Source organism: Malus sylvestris, chromosome 5, assembly GCF_916048215.2.
Source record: "Malus sylvestris chromosome 5, drMalSylv7.2, whole genome shotgun sequence".
NCBI classification, from domain to species: domain Eukaryota; kingdom Viridiplantae; phylum Streptophyta; class Magnoliopsida; order Rosales; family Rosaceae; genus Malus; species Malus sylvestris.
In genome coordinates this window covers 40652347-40679644 of record NC_062264.1, presented here as the reverse complement: position 1 = coordinate 40679644, position 27298 = coordinate 40652347, and the positions used below count along the sequence as shown (strand labels likewise).

The following is a 27298-nucleotide window of genomic DNA, read 5'->3' as shown; positions in this document are numbered from 1 at the left end:
GCTGCTTGGGGCCATGCAATATTGCACATAGCCATGTTGGTCTACCTAAGGCCTGTTGCGACCCAACCATATAGCGCCTTTCAATTGGTTATCGGATACAAACCCGACATATCGCACCAACGTGTTTTTTGTTGTGCGGTCTATGTGCCGATTTCGCCGCCCTTACGTACAAAAATGGGGTCTCAGCGAATGATGAAAGTCTATGTCGGATATGATTCTCCTTCAATTATTCGTTACTTAGAATTTTTGACAGGCGATCTGTTTACCACTCATTTCACGGATTGTCACTTCTATGAGACAGTATTCCCGTCGTTAAGGGGAGATAAAAACGTCAACGTTCCTGAAGAATGACATGAATTATCGTGGACGACTCCCATTTTATCTCATTTAGATCCCCGCACCGCTCAGTTTGAAACTGAATGACAGTGCTTAATAGATCTCCAAAGCATAACTCAGAGCATGCCAGATGCTTTCACCGATCTAGTACGCGTGACAAAATCACATATTCCAGCTGCGAATGTACCTGCAAAGATGGATGTACCAAATGTATGATAGATTTTCCTCTTGGAGGCCCGGGACGCCAATCTTGGTGATCCACGTACATAAGCGGCTAGCCAATCATCTGCCCTTACACAAAAGCTTGGCAAACCTCTTGGTTCAAAGGATTCATACCCTCGGAAGAAGAAACCCACGACACAGGCTTCTAAAGAGCCTACCGTGAATCCAACTGTCGTTTACTTATTCTATCTAACTCATGAGGAAATTGTAGATTACGGAAGCGTCATTGAAGAGACGAATCCTCCTCCCGAGAATAGTGAGATTTCAATCTATCATGCTAGCTTAGATGATGTGTGGTGTAGAAATAAGATGATCGTCAATGATGCAGTAGCTATTGAGATCATGTTAAGCAATGACATTGAACTTCGTTTAATTGATGAATGTTGACGTAGAACTGATTAATCAAACTGGAAACAAGCAATCCAAGTCGAACTCGATTTTTTGCGAAACATAAGGTGTTTGGACCTGTAGCTTTTACTTTTTCACATGTGAAACCGTTGGCTACAAATGGGTTTTCGTTCGGAAGCATAATAAGAAGAACGAAATTATGCGTTACAAATCTTATCTTGTTGCACAAGACTTCTCACAACGCCCCGAGATTGACTATGATGAAACTTATTCACCTGTTATGGATGTGATTACTTTTCGCTACCTTATCAGTTTGGTAGTTTCTGAAAAACTGAGTATGCAATTGATGGACGTAGTAACTGCATATCTCTATAGGGATCTTGATACGAAAATCTATATGAAAGTTTCCGAATGACTTACATTGACTGGATCAAATATTTTCAAACCCCAGAACACGCTCTCAATTCGGCTAAAGTGTTCACTTTACGGTTTAAAACAATTCGGAAGAATGTGGTATAACCGTCTTAATGAGTATTTTACTAGTCAGGGATATGTGAACAATGACTATACCTTGTGTGTTCATTAAGAAGTCGCATTTCAGTTTTGTGATAGTTGCAATACATGTCAATGACATGAACCTTATCGAACTCCTGAAGAACTCGCAAGAACTGTCGCGCACCTGAAGTCATAATTTGAGATGAAAGATCTAGGTAAGACTCGATAATGTCTCGGTCTCAAGATAGAGCACTGTTCAGATGGAATCCTAGTACATCAAATGAACTACACCTAGAAGATGTTGCGCAGCTTTAATGAGGATAAATCGAAGCCTTTGAGTACTCCTATGGTCGTTTGATCGTTAGATGCAAAACGAGATCCATTCCGTTTGAATGAGAATGATAAATAAATTTTGAAGCCTGAAGTTCCTTATCTAAGTACAATAGGCGCTTTATTGTACTTAGCTCAATGTACTAGACCCGATATCTCATTCGCTATTAATCTTTTGGCAAGATATAGTAAAGCACCAACACGCAGACACTAGACTGGTGTGAAATACATTTTCCGTTACCTTAAGGGTACTACAAATTTGGGCTTATTCTATCCCTACGGATCCTCGAGTGATGTCGCACCCTCTGTTTCTCGAGTCGATTCTCGCCTTGTTACTTATCTGATCCGCACAAGGCATGTTCTCAAACGGGTTATGTCTTTATTGTTGGAAGCACCGCAATCTCTTGAAGGTCAACTAAACAGACCTTAGTTGCCACTTCGTCTAACCATGATGAAATTCTCGCCTTACATGAAGCAACTCGGGAATGCTTTTGGTTAAGAGGAGTAGTGGGCCATATTCGAAGCTCCTGCGATCTCTACCCCACTGCATATGTCCCTACGACGATCTTTGAAGACAACGCATCATGCATTGAACAGCTCAAGAAGGGTTACATCAAAGGAGACAACACCAAGCACATTGGGCCGAAGTTCTTTTTTTCACATTAACAATAAGAGCATCAGAAGATTGAAGTCACACAAATCCATTCACAAGACAATCTGGTCGACCTCTTCACCAAATCACTACTGAATGTGACGTTTCAGAAGCTTGTTCAAGGAATTGGTATGCATAAACTCTCTAAGTTGTAACATTACTATTTCTCTTAGGAATTGTGTCAAACTCAGGGGGAGTATCCTAAAGAATACTTGCTTGATCTTAATGTACTTTTTTTCCCTACGATTAGGAACATTTTTCCCACTGGGTTTGTTGCTGCCTAACTAGGTTTTAACGAGGCACCCACATTAGGTTGATCATATCCTTGATGACATCCCATAGACGTTTCTTTTGACTTTGTGTTTCTCACGTGTTTTTCCTTAGACTATGGATTTTGTCCCTACTCGAGTTTTTGCCATAGCCTTAGGGTTTTTTTTAGAGAGACTTACTACTTTATGCAAGTTCATACCTTATTGAGAATAAGCGTTGTTCCTTATAATCAGTGCCGACAAGTCAACTTTCTCAACTTCTTCATGATGTTGGATCTATCTTGAGCATTTACACACTCAAAGGGGAGTGTTGTGAACTTTCCTAGTTTAAGTGTGATTGTGTAAATTCTATATTAGATTTGATTCTAGTTATTATTTCCTATATGGACTTGTATTCCTTGGGGATGAAGGATTTCTTCTCTCCTTTTACTACTATAAATAAAGGCATTACGTACGAGGGATAACATATCCTCAATACACAATTCCCCTATGATTCTACAAACACATATCTCCTCTCTCTCTACCCTTGCCGCCAGCCCCCTTCTCCTTGTCTACAACAAAAAACCAATTATTGTCCACAATAACTCTTTCTACTCAATTTTGTTTTCTTTTAAATTTCATCCTCTATCAAGAAATAAAATACTAATTTTAATTTGTCTCTTTATTTCATGTTTACTTTTTCATCTTTACCAAATATGGTAATAGGAAAATATATTTCCCACTCCCTGGGAAAAGGCATGGAAAACTAGACAAATATGGAGTGTTAGAGTATATTTATTGATCAATAAATAGATCTGAGTTGGACATCCAATTGCTTGGATTTCACTTATCTGGATGATGTGTGTGTGTATATCTATATATATCAAAATGTATTAAATATAAGCCCAAAGAGGAGAAGTTACCAGAAATTCATTTTCGTGCACCAAAGACACCCTAAAGTAACAAAGACGGGAAAACTTTCTTAAAGTCTATAAACCCAAATTTGAGGCACCTAAATGAAAATGTCTTTATCATACAGTAGATCGAACCTCCTCTTTCATGTTGGTTTTGTAATCTTGTTAAATTGCATGATTTGTACACATCTTTGATATACTATTTAAGTTTTTTGTTAATGAACAACGATGATTTGTTAAAAAAAAATATCTCAAAGTTGAGTTTTGAATTTTTGCAACTGCATGCTTGTACGTTGAAACTAACATATATATTTAATTAGGTGAAAATAAATCTTTTGCGCTGGACCTTGTAAAACTGCATATAAGGATACGCATAAACTCTCACTGCAAATTTATCATTAATTTGTTAGAAGGATGAAAAAGGATTAAAAATTTGTATTGATAATGTCAATATATATAGCATATCGACGCGTTTTGCTATTTACCATTTATTGATGGCTGCCCTTTGAAGAAAATGTAGGGACAATAATTTTTTTCCGCGTACACTAGATTTTTTTTTTTGAACAAACGATGTTATTTACATTAAAGGGAGGGAGTGTGTTTAACCTTACAATAGGCTAGCAATAATGTGGTTCAAATTCGTCTTTGGCGAGAATCGAACTTAAAACATCTCACTTACAAGTAAAGAGGACTACCACTAAACCGTAATACTAAGTGGTTCCACGTACACTAGTTAAAGTTAAAGTATTGGCTCATAGTTAAAGCTATCAAAACAACCCAAGTGAGTCCACCTTCTACACCCTGGCAGACATGAAATATATTGGCTTATGAATCATATTAACCTTTTCCTTTCTCTTCCTGTTCTTTGCAGATATTTGTTGCAGGTAAGCATATTAGGGGTAAATAAAAGGAGAAAAGAAAGGGAAAGAGAATCCTACGTTTTACTTTTTAAGAATATTCAAGAATCCAGAGAACTATGTTTTACTTAGTTGGAACCATTTTCTTTTCTTTCGAATCTCGTGTGTTCCCATTTTTACGACAATTAATCTACTTGATAATCTAAAACTACATTAATAAAATCTTCTTTGTCAACCAAAAGATGATGAAAAAACATATTTGTCTTCTATCACAACAAAAAAAGTTAAGGACAGTACGTAACGTAATTTCACAGATCAAATTTTTTTTTTTTTTAAAACTTCACCTACATGTAAGTTTATCATTTCTAATTTAAAATAAAAAACAACCTCTCTCTCTCCTCACTCCCAAGTTCTCTCCCACTCCCTTCCTCTCTCCTTCAATTTTAACAACCAAAGTAAAAAATTTAACACTTTGTGTTGACATATACTAGTAAATTGTAACGAAAAGGTAACAATAAAATCTGGCCCTAGACGGAAAAACATTAACCATGCATGCATGGTGGAATTGTTGGTCGAGTAGGATATATAAGGGAACCCTAAATTTAATTACTTTTGAGAGCGAAGAAGACAAACAAGGAGTACATGTAATATTATTCGCTCTTATATTTAACAAGAAAAATCGAAAGCAAAATTTACGTGATTAGGCCAGACATAGACGTCTTACAAAGGGTCAGCCAAAATTTGATTAGTGGGTAAGGGTTGAATCTTATATAATACGTGGGAATGATGGAGACCAAATGAGTGTCGTCCTACGTAGCTATGTTTTTTTTTTTTTTGCCTTACTTTACCAGGTAGTTGCATAAATTCATGTAAAGTTCTTGTCATCTGATCGACTGACTCGAAATACACCAATTTAGACCGTCAAATTTTTTAGGGTTCTTAATTCTTATAATCTACACGTGCAGAAATAGGAGCTAAGTTTGTCCATGAAGATAGTAAAGGAGAAAGAAACTTCGATCATATGTGTGTAGTTGTTCATTTTTTAAATTAATGATTAAATTCTGATTAGGGTTCTTGTTAGGACAGCAACCACGAAGCTTAATTTGATCAAGTTAATTAAGAAAATTAGATACGGTAGGAAAGAATCACAGCTTGCCAACGGCGGAGATTAATGTATTGGTTGGTTAGGTATTTGATATGTATAGCAATAGATATCAAATAATATGCCTTTCACATGCATAGTACTGATACAATCCTTTGCCTATACATTTGTTTGACATTTTTCTTGTATTCAAAACGGAGTGTTTTTTATTCAGATCCATAAATTTAGTGGCTACAAAACTCAAAATTAATTACCACCAAATCAACCTATCAACCGAGTCGAGTAGACAAAAATTACAATATTCTGGTGTTGTATATTCAAAGTTTAGATTTGTTTATTATGTAGGGATTTTAAATGTTTGAACGCGGTACAAATTTAGGGGTGTTATTTTGCAGTACTATTTTATGTATTTCTTGGCATTTATCAAATATAGCAAAAAATTAACCCTTAATTTCAAAAATGTCATTTTTTATAAAATCTTTCAAATATATCCAAAATTTCACCTAAATAGACACAAATACCATCAAATTTAACAATTAAATAAATTAAAGGCCTTTTAGCCAAAATGATTCGTGACATTGATGTAACTCCTTAATCTGGTCTTTAACCATTAGTGATAATCAATAGTAGTGCTCTTGAATTTGTCTGTCATGAATCATTTTAGTTTTTATTTGAATTTGTCCATCGTGATCATTTTAGTTTTTTCGTGAAAAATCTCTCAATTGCTCTGTTAGTGTGATGATGTGGTGCCAAGTGGGTGCAAATACAATCATATAACGACATGTGGATTAACTTTAAAAACTATTTTTATATTTAAAACTAAAAATGATATTAGTAAGGGAAAAGGCGTTGAAGGCATGATAGAAATTTTGTTGCTCCCATTTGCGTTAACCGCTACGGCGCTCAATGTCGGTAATGAGGCGGTCGAAGGGGATAGGGTTGTGGTGGTGGAGTGTAGAAGCGAAGGTGAAGTTGGACAGTAACTTGAGATGACAATAGTTAAAAAGCCTTCAATTTATATAATTGTTAAATTTGAGGATATTTGTGTCTATTTAAGTGAAATTTTGGATATATTTGAAAGTTTTTATAAAAAGTGATATTTTTGAAATTAAGAGTTAATTTTTAGCTATATTTGATAAATGCTCGTATTTCTTTGTAAATGCTACAAGTGAGTAATTGCTATTTTGTGATACTGTTTTATGTATTTTTTTTATAAATGCTATAGAAATACGAGCTGAGCCATTCACCAACTGTAGGTGTCCTGGCCCTCCCGCACATAAAATTTTGGTTTTGTCACTGCACAAGAAGAATCATATTGTTTATATGCTAGTGCTTTTTATAGTTTATTGTAAGACTGCCTCCTGTATAGGATCGGTGTATTTATTTTTATTTTTTTGGACTTTGTTCTATTAAGTAATCTATTGAACAAAAAAAGTAATTAAAATGATCGAAACATCAAATTTGTTATACTTACACTAATTAACAACCGACCTAATGAACAATTAGGTACGAATCGAGATGGGAGTATCCAAGTTGGAGGTTGACAAGCAGCTTTGAAGATATATATATAGCTAAGTTAGATGAATGAAGTGTGAAAGTGTGTGTATATATACTTTATCAGCTTTTGTATAACCTAATCTGCAAGATAGAGACAAGTTGATCGATCGGTGAAGTTTCTCTAGCTTTTAGCATTTTGTAAACAGCGTAGCAATCCCCAGCCAAGCATCTGGTTTCTCACTGCTAAAAGAGATAAAAAGAAAGGCTTACATTTCAAAGTTGAAACCTTTAGTTTTGATTCAAAAGCTATACCACTTCCAGTCGTCATCAAACCTTTGGAAATAGCTAGTAAGAATTAAAGCATGCACCATTTTATCTTCTTGCTGATCACTTCTTTCTACTTCTCTGATTTATCGACCGACATTTGGGCATCACGAAAGGCACCATTCAAGTTGGACCAACGTTCGGGTTCCTACTTAGATGTCTACACATGTTTGGCTTCTAGTTGTTAATTCAAGCAATTAACTATATGTCAGTTTAGTGGTTTTTTTTTTTTATTAATTTATCAAAGAAATCTGAAGTTCTAATTCCCCAAGATATAAAAAAAAGTTGTAGTTTAACTCACTTTAAACTCCAACTTGGATTTTTTTCTTTGAAACTGTAAATTGAAAGGCACCATTCAAGTTGGAACCCGTTAGCAGAAAAATACCACTAAGGCCAAGCAATAATTAAAATCCAAAAAGTAAAAAATTGAAAACATTTCTAATAGCTATTGGTTTATTGCAGAATCGTCACCATGAAGTCTCACTTCTTCTATTATTTTTAATAATGAGAATCACGTAGCACTTCGCCGCAGTGATAAAAAATTAATTATGACTATTTATTCTGTTGTGAGTTCAATTTCTCTCGATTCTCTTTTATTCTTACAACTAATTATTTAATTCACTGATGTTAATATTATCGCTCTACTAAAAAATCATTAATGAGGATCATGATGATATCTTTCTTTAATTTAAGGGAAATTTTATTTGAACCCATGTAATCTCTTTTCACACCCAACTTACTCTCTTTACCCATATTGTTTTTTATTAAAAAAGAATGCTACTAAACTCACACCAGTGTTTTATCTCCACACTCACGTTATAATCCCACCCACCACAAAAAGTTAAAAACTTGAAATGTTATCTTCCCACCAACTATTATTCCTAAAATAACCTTTATATTGAAATTCTTTTTATTTTTAATTTTATTGAGTAAAACAAAATCTATAAAGACATTATTCAATTGATCAAGATGCACAACGAGGATCGCATCTATACAATACATTTTACACAATTCTTGATGTCTTCTTCATCCTCCCGCACGCCACCCGCCCTAACATCGTGTTCCACTTCATATGCGCCTCCCACAACAATCGGTATGTGGATTGTGGACAGACAAGCCTTTATCGTAGTTTTCAAGGTTGTTTGTTAGTACTAAATACAAAAACAAACAAATCAAATTAAAATGGTCAAAGATACTGGGGACTTTGATTTTTTAAAGATTTAGAGAGGTGGCTTGTTCTAGAAGATGGGGAAGAACAAACCTGTCAACCTAGGGAGCAGGGGTTTTTTCTTTTCTTTGGTCTTAGATGTCATTTTACAAGAGTGTAAATTTTGTATTAAATTTTGTATTAAAAGGTGGGTGGAAAAATAAGACAATGGGGTGGGTTTATCACCACTCTTAAAGAATTAATCTCTATTTAAACCCAAACTTATTACTTAAACTACCATCTCAAACCCAATTCAAAATGTTATCTTTACACTCATTCCCTTTATAAAATAACATCTGTAATAGATTTTTTTTTTTTTAAAGAGGTGTCCTTACCCCACCCCCCTCTTCCCACTAGCATTTCCATGACTACTTTTTTTTCTTTTGCTACAAAACCCAGACATTTGCCTTTTTTCTTTCTACTGATGTGCATAAGCAATAAATCAAACAATTCATCCCCTTATATTTATCAACAAGCAAGGAAGTTTATAATCTAAGAACATTGTTAAGAAGTTTTTTCTTAGAATTTTCCAATTTCAGAAAGTTTAACAAACGATTCGGGATTGATGAAAAAAATTGAAACTCAAATACTCATCTTCTAAACTTTAAAAAAATTGAAATCAAACGAACAAAATATTCATAAATTGAGTCATACCTTAGTTGGAGGATTCAAAACTTCAAAATCACCATCCATCAATAAAAAAAACTTGTTTTTCTCTACAAGACCTATTAGGGTTTTAGCCAGAATGAACGTATGATAAACAAGAACTGATGGTAGGGTTTAATGGGTTTATTGATAAATTTGATTTTTATTATTAATTTCATTTTGTACTTAATAGTAATTATGCAATAGGGTAAAATAGACAATTAACAATTTAAATTTAAGTTGGGTGTATAAAGAGGTTACATGGGCTCAAATAAAATTTCCCTTAATTTAATGATATCTCTTCTTTTTCATGTTACAAGATGTTCTAGTTTGATAATAAATAAAGGAAACTGTTATTGGTACTCAAAAATTATATTATACACTCCAAACTTTCTATATTTAAAAAGAAAAATGTGCACAATGAGATTTTTAGAATGTGACTAGCAATTTTTTAAATAAATAAATACTTGAATATTCCATCAATTAATGATCAAAATAAGATGCATGGTCGTAGATCATTATGTTCATGTCCCTGGATAATTAATTATTTTCTGGTCAATGCCATCTTTTTTCCTTTCTTTGCCATCGATCCAAAAGGATTTGTATACGCAAGGAAGGGATCGAGAAAAATCCCATCCAAAGAAGTTTTTTGTAAAGAACATGCATGCTTTTGTTAAAGAGGGGAAATATCGTGGAAGACGAAGAAAAAATAAAGGTGCTTAAAAAGTGAGAGCGGTGCAAATGTGATGCATAAGGGAACGAATACTCGCTGTTGCACATGTGTATGTTTGCTCAAAGACATGCTTCTTTTCAAAGATCAATCCTATGTAAATCGATCATTCTAGAGATACTTGGGTGGATGCATATGGTTTGGAAAATGTAACTTCCCATATGTGCTTTTCAATTTATTAATTTCGTGTGTTCAAATACTTTTGTTTGGTATACGATTGAGAACTCTAGTTTGTAGCAATGGTGGATGCATATTGGAATCTAGGTGGTCCCAAGACCATTTGGAGTTTAAGAAATATACTGTGAACGTCTTCTGAGGACCCTTTGAATGTTTGGTATGGGTTTTTTTGTGCACACCAAGTGTTTGAGGAAAGCTCTCACATGTTGTATCGACAACACTCTTCAAATTTTTTCAATAGCTCTCAACATATTGCTTCGGCATATGTCAATACATGTTGACATGTGCGCAACTTAGTTTGGTTGATGACACAAACTCACCAAGTGTTTGACAAAATGTCTTAGCGTGAATAGACTGTATTTTTTTTTTTTTGCGCGTGCTTCGTGCTCTGTTTCGATCTAAAAAACTTGAACCTCTAATGGTGGTGTTTAGAATGAATCCCACATTAATGGGAGAAGAGACTTTGCATGGGCTTATAAGTAAATTGAGCTCCTGCCATATTGCCAATTGGTTTTATGGTTGAACCTCAACTTTCTTCATGGTATCAGAGTTGGTTGTCCCATATGTGAAGCAAACGGCCACACGCGCTCCACGACATACATTGTGATGTCCACGTGTTAGACTTGAAAATTCGTCACACGTGATGAGACGTGTTGAAAATGAATCCCACATATTGATAGGAGAAGAGATCTTGCATGGGCTTATAAGTAATTGGACTATTATCCATATTGTCAATTGATTTTATGATGAAACCTCAACTTTTTTCAATTGAGACACCCTAAATTCGAATCTTGAATCCGTCACTGATTTGTAGCGATAACACGAAAAATACACAAATCAAATGAAGAAGCTCAGGATCATGTTTGTAGACATCAAAATTTCGGTGAAACAAATGTTCATCAATACATTAAAGTTTCGACATGACAGGGCATACATGGCATGCGCCATGTGTCTCACAAACCATAAACAAGAATGTGACTCATCAAAATCGGATGAGTCATTAAGAAGGATATGTGTCAACACTTGGCGGAAAAGAATTATTTGATTTTAATTAAATTAAATCAAATATTAATTGATGGAGTCAAATAACGAACAGGCCCACAAATCGAGTCCTAGTTCTTTTGTAAATTAATTAATCAAGCCCACAATCAAGGCCAACCATTTGTAGGCAAAGCTTAGAAGTCTATAAATACGAGGCTCCAAGACAAAAAAAAAAGGATCTAGAAATCATTCAAGCACCCAGACCCTGCTAAAGCTCAAGCACCCAAATCCCCAAAACACTTTTGAAGAATTCAGAAAGCTCTCTGCATTCTTCACCAAACCTTCGAAGAATCATCAAGCACTACTGTCCGTGCCGATCCTTCAAATTGCCAAGAACCAAAACCTCGCGGCAACCGTTCATCTGAAATCAAGTCATCGCGACCCTTGGATCAACAACCTACACATCTACACATCTTTCGGAGATCAAATCAGAGGAAACTTGTAAACAAATATTGTAACCATACAATTACATTAATACAAACATTTACTTTGTACACGTGTTCTTATTTCATTTGCTACAAGGATTTCGTGTTTAGCTTGTAAACGTATTAAGTGTTTCTTTTCGTTTATAAGAGTCAATCACTTGCATTTTAGGGTTAGCTGATAGCCCTGGCCATGCATGCAAATTATTATTATTTTTCCTTCTTTTGCTAAAGCCATGCAGAAAAATATATGTTGGAAAACAACAGCAACTTTGCAAGAAAAGCGCACGTTATCAAGATAAGGTAAGCCAATTAATCACAAAAGGTTAAAAAGCAATAATGGTTATTGGGTTAGAGATATACAGTGTTGTGAATTTCTTGATAAGGTACCACAACCTCTCAAGTGTATAATTAGCTTTTGCTTTTTTGTCTTAGCTATGCAGCTGGTACGCATATAGCATGGTCGCATGTTTTGGTGGGCACCCGGTTCTGGTCGCCATGCAAGTCGGCGCTGCAATGAGACGTAGTTAAAGAAGAAAATGCCTCATCATGTAGGGCTTTTAAGTCTTTTTATTTGGTTGTACATGGCTCTCCAGTCTTCATCCAGTGAGATATTCTTAACATGCAAGTCCTCCTATGCATAACTTGTGTTTTATATAGGGACTAGTTGATAATTATTTCGTTTTCAATTTTCAGTTTTTGTTTTCACCTTTTTAAAATTTGAAAAATGAAGTCTTGTTTGGTATCTATATTCAATGTTAATTGAAAGATTAAAAGATTTATGTTTTGGTTGATTTTTTGCAGAGTTTATTTTTATATCATAATGCAACATTGTAAGATAAGAAAGAGAGTGGATAAAGTAGAACGATAATGTCACCAATAAGGTCATTCATCCTCCTTTACAAAAAGCTTCTTATGTTCCTACGAACTTGTACGGAGTTGCTGATTTTCCCTTAACTTTAACTTTAGATGATTACTCCCCTAAGCTATTATAATTACCCAATTCCTCATCTGGCTTTAGATTTTGCACATTTTCATTCAATTTTCTATTCATTTTGGTCACATGACAAACATTTGAGGGCAATAAAGTAATTATATCTCTAATTTGGACAACAAATTGTTTTTTTTTCTTCTTCTCTTCTTCCACCGCTAGTTGACTTTGTACATTTTTTGTTTGAAATTTTGAATTAGCCATGGAAGTTCAATTAGCAGCTGCAAAGCATTGGCTTTGTGCCCATTTTATCAAAACAAAATTACCTTTTTGCCAACATACATTTTCCATGTATTGTCCGAGTGACAATGATGGATGAAATTTTTCAAAATCTAACATCCGGAGAAATTGTTTATTTACAAAAGTTCATGAGGGTAATTAGGTAAAATTAAAGTTCAAGAGAGAAGTTGACAACTCTATACAAATTCGGGAGCAAATTGACAAATCGATCTAAAGAAAATGAGAAAAATTTCTTTTGCCATTCGTGCTGAATTTTTGGAGCACTTCTTTGGGCTTCAGTGTAGCTCATTAAGGTTTAGAAGTGAACTAAACTGGGCTGCCCTCCGTCTTAATTGGCTCGACCCTAATAGTGGGCTGAAATATGTGGCCCAACTTCCAAGACTGGTTTCATCAAAACTTACTTAAATTGGACCATCTTACTTTTTCAAAAATTTGATACTTTTATATGGTCTTAAATATACGAATTGTTGTTAGCACTTTGTATTTGTACAATGTTATGTAGAAATGCTAAAGGGATCAACAAAAAAAATTAAACATTAGGCATTAGTGAATTTAGTAATAATTACATAATTAGTCATTTCATTTCTAAAATGTATATCGAGAAATGTTAAGGGTATTCTCTCAAAAGGAGAATTCTTTATAAATTCTGTCACCTCGCATTTTAAGGTCAATTTTCATGTAAATATTATAAAATATTATGTCAAACCTCCCCTCACCCCCCCCAAATCCAATATTAAACTTTTACTAGAACAAATTAAAAAATTAACCCAAAAGAAAAATTATACTTACGTCTTAATACAGGTAAAATTATACATATGTCACAATCAAGTAATAAAGGTAAAACATTTGAAATACGAGAATGATTTAGAACACCATAAAAACACTTGATTATGAATTTAATAGCTATATACGGTCTTTTACCAGAATTTATGATTTTAGTTACAACTTACAACCAAAAGATTAAATTTAACCACAATCTTAACAAAAAATAAACCATAAAACCTAAAAAAACAAGAAAGAAAAAACATCTTTAGTAATTATTTCAAAAAGAAATTTGGTCATTAATTACAGGAAAAAAAGAAAGAAAAATGAATTAACTCTCTCTATCTGTATCTCTATCTCTCTCTCGTATCGGGGTCTAATCTATCTCAGCTGCTGCCTTCTCAAATCTTCGTCTCGCTTTCTCTCTCCTCACTTTCTCTCTCTATCTCTTTCACTTACAATGCGCTGTTGATGAGTTTGATGTCTCACCCCACCAAACGCTCCTCAGCCATCAACCACAGCAGCAGCGGCAGCTCCTCCTCCTCTTCCTCCTCTCTCAACCCTTCTTCCGCCGGCCCGCCCATGAAAAAGGCCAAGTCGCAGGCGGTGGCCTGTTCCCTCGATCCCAGCAAAAATGGCCTCCACCACCACCACCACCACCCTCACACTCACCCTACCCAGGACCCCGATAACGACGCCGTATTCGACCCCTCTTCCATGTCCCTCGACGATGATCTCAGGCCCGACGACCCCTCTCCCCGAGGCGTCGCCGCCAATTTGTCCCGCAAAAAGGCCCAGCCCCCTCAGCCCTCTACCAAGAAGCTCGTCATCAAGCTCGTCAAAGGTACGGCTTCTTGATCCTAAAACGCCGTCGTCTTTTGGGCTAATTTTGATATATTGGGTTCAGATAGTCATTTCTAGGTTTTGTAGGATTGGATAGGATCGTTGGTTTTGCTTGGGGGTTTGAGGACTAGGGCAATCTGTTGACTTAGGTTTTGGGTTCAATTAGGTGGAACTGAGAGGTGGGTTTCAACTTGGATACTTCAGTTTCATGTGGGTTTTGTGCAAAATTTCTACTTGTATCATTTGCAAGACGGGAATAAAGAAATCCTTTTATGTTTTTGAATGTGCATTTGCCCTTAATTTTCTTTCCATGCTAGCACTTCTGCAAATTGGTTTAACATTGGTGCTCGAATCTTGCGTGTCCTATGCAATTTGCATGCTTTTGATGAAAACATGTTTCGTCTGCGGTTACTGTGATTGGCTAGCTGATTTTGATGGCAAGTTCTTCTGCCACTATCTGGTCAGTGATTGAACTAGGGAAGTTCCAGTTCTGTTTATGGTAATCTGAATTAGGTGTCGGCATTGCTGTCCTAGATGCTCTCTGTGTAGGAAGTAGTTGGTGCATGAACAAAGTGAAAGTTTTGCATGGCATATAGCTTGAGCTTATTATCTATCGTACATTTAGATGAGAGACTTTAGAGTTCCATGGAACTTAGGCTAAATTTGTTAGGGATGCACTACAAATATTAGATAAAGGGTTGAAAATGACGAGATGCAATGATTTGAGAGAACTTTTACTGCTGTTTTCTTTATTATTGATAGGAATTCTCTTGTTTAGACCCTATGAATTGATTAAAACCTCAGATTCATACTAAAACCATGAGAATTCAATAAAGGTGTCATTTTGAAATTCCACGTGTCTTTGTAGTGTATTTGTATTGTTTTAGTAGTAGCTTTGTAGTGCATGGGTATTCTTTTGTAGTGTACTTGTAGTAATTATACCGAGTTTAAAGTTCCTTGGTACTTTCAACATCCCTCGTTCAAAACATAGGGCTAATGTTTTTTGTAGCATGATTAGGTTTGGATTAGAAATTATGTTTTTCTGGGGTGCTAGTTACAAGCGGATGTAGCAGTACACAATACTTGTTAATTTGGGCAGGTTGCCTGGTTTCGTTGCAGCAAGGTCTAGTACTGGCTTCTACACACATACACACAAACGCACAGACTTGCATAGATTCATACATGAAGATAGAGATAGAGATAGAGATAGAGAGAGTTACTCACCAATGTCATGCTCATTTTGCTTTGCAAATTACACTACATTTTGACAAAGGTTACTGACTATTTCCATGTCGTCTTAATGAAGCTAAACCCACGTTACCCACGAATTTTGAAGAGGAAACATGGGCAAAGCTGAAGTCGGCTATTTGTGCTATATTCTTGAAGAAACCTGATTCTTGTGACTTGGAGAAGCTTTATCAGGTAGAACAACCACATTTCTCTTTGTTTTGCAATATGAATTTCCATGCATTAGGGTTAACAGAAAACAAATCATGTTCTCCTCAGGCTGTTACTGATCTCTGTTTGCACAAGATGGGAGGAAGTCTTTATCAACGAATTGAGAAGGAGTGCGAAAGACACATAGCTGCAGCGCTGCAATCTTTGGTTGGCCAAAGCCCAGATTTAGTGGTTTTTCTATCACTTGTTGAGAGATGCTGGCAGGACCTTTGTGATCAGATGTTAATGATTCGCGGTATAGCCTTATATCTTGATAGGACATATGTGAAACAAACACCAAATGTGCGTTCATTGTGGGACATGGGATTGCAGCTTTTCCGCAAACATCTTTCTCTGTCTCCAGAAGTTGAACACAAAACTGTCACTGGCCTTTTAAGAATGATAGAGAAAGAAAGGTAAGATATATTCCATCAATATCAACTAATGGTATGTTGTAGGACAGATTAGATAACATTTGTGGTGGGTTGGTTTGGAAAATGTAGGTCCAAAAAATGATCGTAAACTTTCAAAACCATAATTATAGTCCTTCCTTCCCAGATTTCTCCTATTTCTAGAAGGTGAGTGAGGGTTTTAGGCTGTATGGTTGGATTGATTAGGTGAGGTTTTGATGGATGAATGCTTGTAGACATATGTTATATGTTATAGGCATTTGAATCTTCTTACTTTGAAAAGGAAACTTCTCGCTTTTAAGTTCATTATATATAGCCAAGATTGTGCCTTTCATCTTTCCTAGAAACTGACTTTGTGTACAATAATAAAATCTTTATATATAACCTTTTCTTCCATGATGTTGGGTCTGTAAGGGTAGACACTTGCAGCTCCGAATGTTTGTCTTATTAATGGGTAGGCCATGAGTAGTAATGGTATATGTGGCGTGCCATAGAGCTCCCACACCATGAAGTAAAAAGCTTAGCGCCCAAGTGTTAATCAAGACCTAACACTTGAATGTTGATCTATTAACATATTACAAGTCTCTTTATTAATTTTTTGGGTTTGTTTTTGCAACTAGTAAATCTACAATGTTGTGGTTTTGGTTTTCCAGATTAGGTGAAGCAGTGGCCAGGACTCTGCTTAACCATCTTTTGAAGATGTTTACAGCTTTAGGGATCTACTCAGAAAGCTTTGAGAAGCCATTTCTTGAATGTACTTCTGAATTCTATGCTGCTGAAGGCATGAAATATATGCAGCAAGCGGATGTTCCGGATTACTTGAAGCATGTGGAGGTGCATATTTCTCTCTCCATCTCTCAAGTCTTTATGAGGCCTGTTTACTTCAGCAATTTCTTTTCTTCTCATTTGTATTTTTTTTTAACATAATGACTTCTTCCAATTACTTTGAACCTATCTAGCTTGTCTCTTTGTCACTATGATGACTTATGCCTACCATTGGAGATTTTTGGATAACTTGTTGCAGACAAGGTTGCATGAAGAACATGAAAGATGTTTAATCTACCTGGATGCAAGTACAAGAAAGCCATTAGTTGCAACAGCAGAAAAACAGCTTTTAGAGCGCCATATTCCTGCCATTCTCGACAAGGTTTTTATCTTGTTATGAACTTTATTTTTCTATCTTCCAAGTTTTTGAATTCTACCCCTATGTACTGAATTCAGGTAATTATGGTTCCCTTATAGGGTTTCACATTGCTGATGGATGGCAATCGCATTGAGGACCTTCAAAGGATGCACACTCTTTTCTCCAGAGTCAATGCCCTGGAATCACTAAGGCAAGCGCTTAGCTCATACATCCGGAGGACAGGGCAGGGGATTATCATGGATGAAGAAAAAGATAAAGAAATGGTTGCTTCTCTTTTGGAATTTAAGGCTTCTCTTGACACTATATGGGAAGAAAGCTTTTTCAAGAATGAAGTATTTTGCAACACCATAAAGGATGCCTTCGAGCATTTAATTAATCTCCGACAGGTAACCTTTTATCCCATTGGCTATTCCGGTGTTTCCTCGTGTTTCTATTCCTTCATAATAAAATGGGAAATCTTCGACGGGGTTTCAAGTGATGCAATGTAGGAAAGGCATAATTTAGCAGAGAAATGATACTTGATGCAAAAGTGGCAAGTACATGGTTAAGAGTTTGGATAAGTTTTGGTTATGGCCTTTCTATCATGAATAACCATCTATAGATTTATTGTCTTCAGTTGAAGGTAGCTAGTTTGATTCCATATACAATCGCCCCTCCCCCACCTTTTCCAGTGTGTTTGCAATTTAAGTTTAATGCACTGCTCCTAGACATGTTTGAAGACGAGTTTTTCTTTCTGTTATAGAACCGACCTGCTGAGCTGATTGCAAAGTTTTTGGACGAGAAGCTTCGTGCTGGGAATAAGGGTACTTCTGAAGAGGAATTGGAGGGAATGCTTGATAAGGTCTTGGTTTTATTCAGGTTTATACAGGTAAGATTTAAAAGTTAATGTCCAAATTAATAATTTGATTACTGGGTTAATTAGCATATCTCATATGCATATTTTCTCTTATATGTTCTTGCAAGCCCTTGTTACTTAGCTGCTCGTGTCTGTCTACAAATGGTACGGATTTAAGGTTCTTTCTTCCTAATCCAGGGTAAGGACGTGTTTGAAGCATTTTATAAGAAAGATCTTGCAAAAAGGCTACTGTTGGGAAAGAGTGCTTCTATTGACGCAGAGAAGTCTATGATTTCCAAGGTAAATAATGGATTTTGATTTTCTTGACATAATACTGAATGAGCTCTCTGTCACTTGATTGGGCTGACCGAATTTCATATGTGGACAGCTGAAGACCGAGTGTGGCAGTCAGTTTACGAACAAACTTGAAGGAATGTTCAAGGTGTGCATATTTTCTTAGTCGTATGTTCAGTTGTATTGATCAATTAATATTGCCCACAGTATTCATGCCAAAATTAGGGATAGAATTTGTCCTTGCTGATGCATCATTTCGGATTGACTTTTATAGAGTGCGCAAAAAGTGAGGTCATGATCGTAGGGGTTGATTTGTTCCTAAACTTATTACATGCCCAAGGTTGCTTATCTCTATAGGATGTAAAATGTGGAAATGGATCTCTTACAGGCTTGTTTAACTGCTATAGTCTAATGAATTTCTTGTACTAATTTAAGCTATTCCATCTTACATGCTGGTAGGTGTTGTAGTTAACGTAGCATGAATAACACTTTTCTAGGCTTAATTTTTTCGCTGTTCTCTTTTTGCGAGTACTCTTGGCTGTTCTACTGTTGGAGGATTTTGTTAAAGATTGTAGATTTAATTAGCAATGCAAAGCATTATGTGATAGCCGTTAGTTGATCACAATATGCGTTACCACATTAGTGGTTTTCAGTCAACCATTTTGCTCGTGTAACACTATGATTGGTACTAGGGAAGGAAACTAGGGAGGATGAATTAGGGTATGTTATGAAAGGAACGAAAAGTTGGAAGGATGGAGAGGAGTGTTCTTCTCTCCTGTTGTTTCGTATGCATCATAGGAAGGAAAGGGTAGTCGAAATGAAGGAACAATTGAAATCTCCTCTGAATGTCTTACTTTATTTGTTTTCTGTTTTTCGTTGCAGATGAAAACAATATTTAATGATGGTAAAACACAAGAAAAGGAACTTTCTGTATGGTTGAGTTCAACTTTGCTCATGTTATGGGTTGTAGGTTTTTGCTTTTCTTTGTAGCAACAGGGGTAATGTAAATAGTATAGCACTGGGTTGAGATCAACAAAGTTCATTTGTATATGAACTCCTGTAGTTAGTTTGGGAATTGGGATTCATAATTACTCTATATCATCCACTTTCTTCATTTCTTCCAAAAATCATAGTTACTTTATATAGGGATGGATTTGTGATTCACTTGTGGCTAGAGTTATATTGCAATAATTAATGATACTAAATTTTTTCTTTGCATGTACATCTTTTCAGGATATTGAACTGTCGAAGGAGATAAACGAGTCCTTCAAACAATCATCCCAGGCCAGGACAAAACTCCCATCAGGGATTGAGATGAGTGTTCATGTCCTTACGACTGGGTATGCTTCAAATTATTATTTTTTCTTTGAATTTTGAAAAATGGAATGTGAAAAGTTGGTTTGGTTTCTTGTGATGTGTTCAATATGTTCCCTTACAATATTAGCATTAAAACTGAAGATCATGAATCTGACTAAACGTTTGTCTTAAAAAAATGAATTCATAAATTTTCACATTTAATTTAAATTTCTTCGATATTGCTGGATCTACTTTGAAACTGTAAAAAGATTGGTGAATTTGATTTATGTCATTTCCATTTAATTCAACCGCATTTCGATCTGTCAAACAAAATATATTCTATATTTATTTTAAAGTATTCGTTTGTGCATATACCTTATTATTGAAATTATACATTTTAGTGAGAGAACGTATGGAACCTATTGTGAAGAACTTTACTTAAAACTTGGGACTTTATTTTTTTGCATTGTTTATTTTCTCCATTTCTGCAAAGAGTTCTAAGTAGTGCTTTGGTACAGGTACTGGCCTACATATCCTCCCATGGATGTTAGACTTCCTCATGAATTGAATGTTTACCAGGTCAGTACATGCTACCCAACAGGTGCTTTCATTTTTAGCGAGTTTAATGTGCTTGGTAAATTGTTTGACTCATTTTTCTTTGTTCAACAGGATATCTTCAAGGAGTTTTACCTAAGCAAGTACAGTGGTAGGCGTTTGATGTGGCAAAATTCATTAGGCCACTGTGTCTTGAAAGCAGAGTTTCCTAAAGGCAAAAAGGAGCTTGCAGTTTCTCTGTTTCAGGTTGGTCATTATGCTTCTGTTTACCGGCATTCGTTTTCGTTATCCAGTCGAATTCCTTAACACTATGTTTGGATGAAGAAATTTAAGATTACTAAGGAATTTTAAAATGACTGAAATTTAAATGACGGAATTTTATTCTATAGAATTTGTGAATTTTCTTGTTTGGGTAACCTAAAAGAACAATGGAATTGAATACGGAATTTGTTGTTTTTAAACTCTCAATCATAGAAATTGGAAAATGACACCTATTTACATGGAATTTAAACTTGGGAATTGGAGGTCCCAAATTCCAAGTTTTTTTCCTATGCGGAAATTCTAAATTTATATATTTATGAATCCAAACAAGGGAATTGGTGCTTGTCAATTTATAAATTATGTCTTTAATTCAAATTCCAAGTTTATTTACCTCATTCAAACAGTGTAAATCTACTTGTCTAAGTGAATGAATTATAATCGTTTGGTTTGCCAGACCGTTGTCTTGATGCTGTTTAATGATGCTGAGAAGCTAAGCCTTGAAGACATTAAGGATTCAACTGGCATTGAGGACAAGGAACTGAGAAGAACTCTGCAGTCCCTTGCATGTGGAAAAGTTCGTGTCCTACAAAAGGTGGGTGCTTGGATAACTTTCCAGATTCATCTGCAAAATCTTTGTCTATAACTTAATTGGAAATGTTGGGTCTTATCCTTATTTTTTGTGTTTTTCCTTTCTCTAATTTGTGCTATAGTTTCCCAAGGGGAGAGACGTGGACGATGGCGATACATTTACGTTCAATGATTCATTTACTGCTCCTCTCTACCGCATAAAGGTAATTTGATTTGCTTGTGCTTAGTGCAAAGTAACAGTTATCAAAAGGTCTCAAGCTCCATGTGCACAAAGGCTTGTATAAGTGTGAGAATTTGCATAGCTGAAAGTATTGTCCTGTCGGTTTTCGCCTGTGCTTTAAACCACTCTGGTTCACTGTAGTTTTGGACCACTCTCATGATGTTGCTTACGTTATTTTGATGGATGCAGGTGAATGCGATCCAAATGAAGGAAACAGTGGAGGAAAACACGAGCACGACTGAAAGAGTATTTCAAGACCGCCAATATCAGGTCAGCCTTCTCTCTGTGTTCCAGATTTTTCCTATTACGCACGTTGGTTGCATCCCAAATTTCAAAATAGATTGTTGTGATCGTTCCGATTGAAAATTGTCTCGCAGGTTGATGCTGCAATTGTTCGGATAATGAAAACCAGGAAGGTGCTGAGTCACACTCTTCTGATAACAGAACTGTTCCAACAGGTAAGTAAAAAGTCGTTTGATTTCTTATTCAAATCCATTCATTTATACAAATCAGCATTTACGGGCCTGGAAATAAGTAACGAGCAAGGAAAAATGTTGAGGGAGATTGTGTGGTGTTGGTGTTTGTTGTGGTGAGCAGCTTAAATTTCCGATAAAGCCGGCAGATTTGAAGAAAAGGATCGAAAGCCTGATTGACCGGGAGTACCTAGAACGGGACAAGAACAACCCGCAAATTTACAACTACCTAGCATAATAAAGGAAATGGAACCCAGCAGATATTGAAGTTTTCTCCTCTGTAAATGACACGGGAAAGACGACGACTTCTGTCCTGGGGAGGGAAGAAGGCAGGATGTCCTGTCCGGTCCGGTCCCCTTCCCTCGTCTAATTTATTATGTACAGCGACTTGTAGTTTTTATCTTTTTTTTCTCCTAAATTTTTGTACTTTGATTGTAAAGAATATTTAGTCTCCGTTTTTCACATCTCCTGTTCCTGCGAAAAAGAGTCGACTACTTGAATGAATTGCTGTGAACAAAGAAAAAAAAAACAAAGGAATTTTCTTTATCTTCTCTTGCGGCGCCGGCGCCGGCGTCTTCTCTCTGTGTTGTCACGGGGCCAAAAGCTTTCCAAAAACTCATGCAAGACATATAAAAAATGTTTGATGTCTGACGGAAATTCGTTTCAGGCTGTGTGTCTTTTTCGACAAACGATAACGTTAATGGACTAGGTGCACTGGGTGTTAGGGGAGAAGGGAATCGGTGAGGATCGAACTTGTGCTGTGATACATGGGTATGGATGCTTTTTGTTGCTGCAGTAGAGCGTTGATTTCTTCTGCCATTGCGGTAAAACGTTATTTGTCCTGGCTGTAATGGTTTATATAACAAAATGTGAGGATTGAATGGTAGTGCTTCGATGTTTTAATCTCCACCATCGGTTTTAAATGCAACGGTGGTGATTATAATCTCACTCGTGTAGAGAACGAGATTACAGTTTTATAAAGTTCTTTTCGTTCCACGTGATAAATAACCACGAGATATTGTACTAATTTACCCTTAAAAAATTTAATTGAGTTTCAGAAATAATTAATAATAATAATAACAAAATACAAGAAAATTTTGAAAAGTTAAAGTAAACGGTGTATGATCGGAAGAGGAAAAGGAAAAGGAAATCTATCAGACGGCCTTGACGCCATCGGACATCGGAATGTGAAGAAGCTGCGATGGCCGCAGCGGCCTTGGGATCCTCCGCCTCGAGATCCACTGCGATGGTATTGACGGCGGGAGGGTTGAGAGGGGCGCGGATGTCGGAGGAGACGACGGCGTCGTCTGGATCGTAGTCGGGATTGAGGTTGCGATCGATGGCTTCGCGGCCCTGTTCGAGGCAGGGCTTGCAGGCAATCTCGATGGCGATCCAACCGAGAACCACTCCCACTATCGCAATCACTGAGGCCGTTATTGCCCCCATTTTCTTCTTCTTCTTCCTTCTCCGCGGTTCTGATTCGTCGATTCTGGGGTTTCACCCTCGAGTCTCAACTCACAACGGTGTCGTTTTGTTCACTACGCCCACGAAGAGTATATTTGATAAAGCTACCTCGCTGGGCTACACTCAGCACCACCTAACCCTCGTCTAAGCCCATTTAGTAAGGCCTCCATAGGAAATGACGTGAACATGTTTTTTTTTAGGTAAAAGACGTTAAGTTAGTTGGTTGGGTCAGTGTTCACTTTTAGAAACCGAGTTCGAATCATTCATCAAAATAAAAGAGGCGATCCTAGTCTTATTCTTTTTCGCACTGAAAAACGGTCTCTATGCACCCAAAAATCATCTACGAAAATCATTTCTGTGTGCTCGAAAATAGTGTCCATATGCTTGCCAATGATCTCGACATCCAGAAGGAAACTAATTTTCGCATGGACATTTTCTCCTTCTAAATACTTTCCACTCATCTATGTCTCGTAATTCTCTTCTAATTTGTTTACCTCAAAATGTATGATATCCATTGCTCAATGTGCCCTAAAAACAGTTTAGAAAATTTAACAGGTAAATCTAAGTCACTTAAAACACAATGTATACTATACAGTGATGTATAGTAGGACTCTCGAGTTTCTTCTACTTCTCTGTTTTTAGTAAATAACCGACATTCACAAAACGTACCTATCCCTTGTTTCATGTTCCTTTTCCTCTCTCTCATCACATGAGTAGTCACGTGATGAGAGAGAGATAAAGAGACCGAGATAAAGAGAGGTGTATAAAACAAGGGATATAAAAGGTTCTTCCCTCACGGGACTCTTCGACTCCAAGCTGTACGTTAACTGGTTTCCACCAGCTGTTCCTCTCCGTTTTGGTGTCCTTTTCAACCCCAAATCCAGCTCTTCTCAACCACAAATGCCACAAATGCTCCATTAACTCCCAGTTATTGAACAATCTGCAACTTAGTTAAGGGCATGGTCCTCTCGAAGTTTGGTTCAAGGACGGGTATACCTACCTCACCCTTTTCTTCGACTCTCACACAGCTTCTTCAGCAATCCAGATGCCAATACCATTAACTGTAAAGCGCTGAAATATCCGATGAAGATGCCACGAAAGCAACTTGTCCAAGGGTTTACTAAAACTGCATACGAAAACAGTCGCAAACCTAAGAAAGTCATGGAGGGATTACGTAAACCTGGTGTTTAGTTTGGAGGAATCTAAGCAAACCATGTGACCACAATAAGGAGCTAAAGTAGCTAGCTCAATCGAACCCTATCGTCACGGGCAAGATGCAGTTAAGGAGAGATGACAAACATTCGGCATTAGTAAGAGGAGCAGTGTATTTAAATTAATCTCGCGATAAACAGTATATCAAGTTCATCCGAAAACATGGGGATAATATCAGGGGTATCCAAGCAAGAGTAAAATAGCATACGCAACACACAACACGAAATCAAGGTAAGAGAGGAAGAGAAAACAAACGATGAACAGCCATATAAACAGAGGAAAAACAACCGTATACTTGAATACATTCCAATAACACAAAACCATTTTACGCGTCCATTAGCTATTTATAGCTACGGTATTTTATATAACCATACAAAGTGGCAGAACATGAAATGAAAGATTGACAAGCTAAGCAAACAGGACCTGCGAACTTGAGGGCGTCAAGTCGGAGAAACAATCCGGTGCATCAACCACATTCCATCGAACACCAAAGCTCCACTTCTTCTCGCAAGTTCCTTTACGGCTAACCCTTGAGATTTGACCCACAGCAACATGAAGGTTCTTGCCCACAACATATATCATGCAATCACAGGCATTGACAGCAAAGGGTTTACAGATCTGCTCTGGCAAAGGGGGCCCTTCTATTGGTTCCCAGGAATCAGTATCGGCATCATAAACCTTAAGCTTCATCCTTTCAAGCTCCGAGACCACAAACAAATGGCCATAAATCACCACACTTGAACCTGTCCAGCCTTCTCTCAGTCCGACAGCCATGCTCTCCCAATTATTAGTTCTCGGATCATAAACCTGACCCCTGGGAGAGACAAAGAAAGGCCACAACCAGCCTTCTGTAACAAGAAGCTTTCCGTTGAGAACTGCTGCATCATAAGAGGCCATATTTGCTCCCATGCTAGCTATGGGATGCCAACTCCCTTTAACGGGGTCCAAAACCTCGGCTGAGTCAAGCTCAAAAAGATCTGAGCTGTTTCCTCCAGCCACATAAATCTTCCCATCAATAACTCCACTTGCAAAAAAAGACCTCGCACTTATCATCTGATTTATCACAGTCCACCGATTCTTCTGAACTTCATATTTCAGGACCAAGTCAAGCGGACAGTCCACGTCAGAGACCATACCACCACAAATAAAGAGAGTTCCTTCTTGGGGCATCGATACACATCTGAATCCATGGGGAAAAACTTTGTCTCTGCAAGGCATGGCAGGGATAGTGTGCCAAGAGAAATTAGTGAGATCAAGAACCTGCCATTGAATCCTTCCAGTGCACTTGTGAAAGGCAAAGACAAAAAGCCAAGGGACTTTGAAGCCTAGTTCTTTTCTTCGAGTAAAAAACCGCTCTTTACTACCAAACATTAGATGCCAACGCTTGCAGACAGCCTTGCTTGCTGTGTGGCCTTCGACTGGAACCCGAAGGAGACAGTTAAGTGCAACATCATCAGGAAGGCCAGGAATGAGGGGGGTTTCCTCAAGAGACAGCTCTAACTCCGGGGAAGGATTCAACAACGAAGACTGGATAACCGCTAATCTAAACTTCGGGGATAATGCAATTTGAGAATCCCCCAGCTTGTGTACCGGCGCCTGTTGGGAGGACAGTCTAACCCGTTGCATCCTTTCCCCTTTTGAGCAAAATATACAAAACCCTTGCTTTAAATGCAACTTAGTTCCTATATTTCGTCTCCGATAATCTTACTAAGAAAAGCACTTATCTTCCACAATCCACAGGTTTTGTGCAAACAAAGCAATCCCAATATCCAAATTTACAGAAGCAAAGCCCTTTGCATGATCACAATCTAAACATCCAAACTTCTACTCACATTTATGAACAAAAAATCATGAACTTTTCCTCTCTATATACACCACAGCCACTGTAGCCAATCAGAACACCAAATTCAGAACCAAAAGCTACGAAATTTCAACCCACTGAATAAAAAAACAGAAAACACCCAAAATTCACAATCACTCATAAAACAAAAGTACCTCAAAAAGCAGCTCAATATCCAATCTTTTATCCTTTAATGCAAACAAATCCAACCGAAGACAAAAACCCAGTTCGGAAATCACACAGAATCAAACTTTCTGTGACCCTTTCAGCTTCAACATTCAGCAAACACTAAACCCAGAAGAACGCAAACAAGCTGTACAGCTTGTGAACAAAAGCAGCATAGGAGAGAGAAAGAAGGAAGAGATAGAAAGTGGTAAGGGGAACAATAACTTACAACCAGAAAAGGGTCGAAAGATTGTTATATAAAGATGGTGACTTGATGAGAATTTAGAAAGTTTTTTTTTTTTTTTTTTTTTTTTTTTTTTTTTTGCATTTGCATTTGCAAGGTAGAGAAGGTGACCCATCAGCCTGTTCTTCCTCTTTTATTACGTGGCAAACAAAGTCTAAAATATCGATGATATCGAAAATATCGGTAGTCCAAAAACATGGAAATTTTGAAGGAAATATCGGAATATTATCGATATCGATAAAAATTGAATAAAAACCACAGAAATTGTAAGAAAAACTTGAAAAATTTTATTGAAACTTTGCAAGATGTTTATTTAATTAATTATCTATTAGTTTATCACAAAAAATTGGAAAGAAATGCATTGCATGATAGATTTAACTGATTTAAGTTGATTATATAGCGAGCTGGCAAACATTGTGAGTGTAGAAAATATGTAGTAATTAATGAAAGAAGTTTAAACAAACCATAATCATTTAT

At 36.7% G+C, this 27298-nt stretch overlaps 2 protein-coding genes across 2 annotated transcripts; one reads left to right on the top strand and one right to left on the bottom strand.

The window, feature by feature from the left end:
* The first annotated feature begins 13908 nt into the window (after nt 1-13908).
* Nucleotides 13909-22442, top strand: LOC126622005 (cullin-4-like). The gene is made up of 17 exons (XM_050290641.1): nt 13909-14384; nt 15690-15805; nt 15890-16236; nt 16884-17064; nt 17255-17377; nt 17473-17760; nt 18117-18242; nt 18408-18509; nt 18598-18651; nt 19737-19843; nt 20318-20378; nt 20469-20600; nt 21070-21207; nt 21326-21406; nt 21613-21693; nt 21801-21881; nt 22021-22442. The coding sequence occupies exons 1-17, from the start codon at nt 14012-14014 to the stop codon at nt 22132-22134; spliced, it is 2505 nt and encodes an 834-aa protein (XP_050146598.1). The 5' UTR covers nt 13909-14011; the 3' UTR covers nt 22135-22442.
* Nucleotides 22443-24841: 2399 nt separating this feature from the next.
* Nucleotides 24842-26901, bottom strand: LOC126622006 (F-box/kelch-repeat protein At1g30090-like). The gene is made up of 2 exons (XM_050290642.1): nt 26568-26901; nt 24842-26455 (listed from the first exon to the last, which is right to left on the bottom strand). Exon 2 carries the CDS (start codon nt 26196-26198, stop codon nt 24981-24983), a length of 1218 nt encoding a protein of 405 aa, XP_050146599.1. The 5' UTR covers nt 26199-26455; nt 26568-26901; the 3' UTR covers nt 24842-24980.
* Nucleotides 26902-27298: the final 397 nt, after the last annotated feature.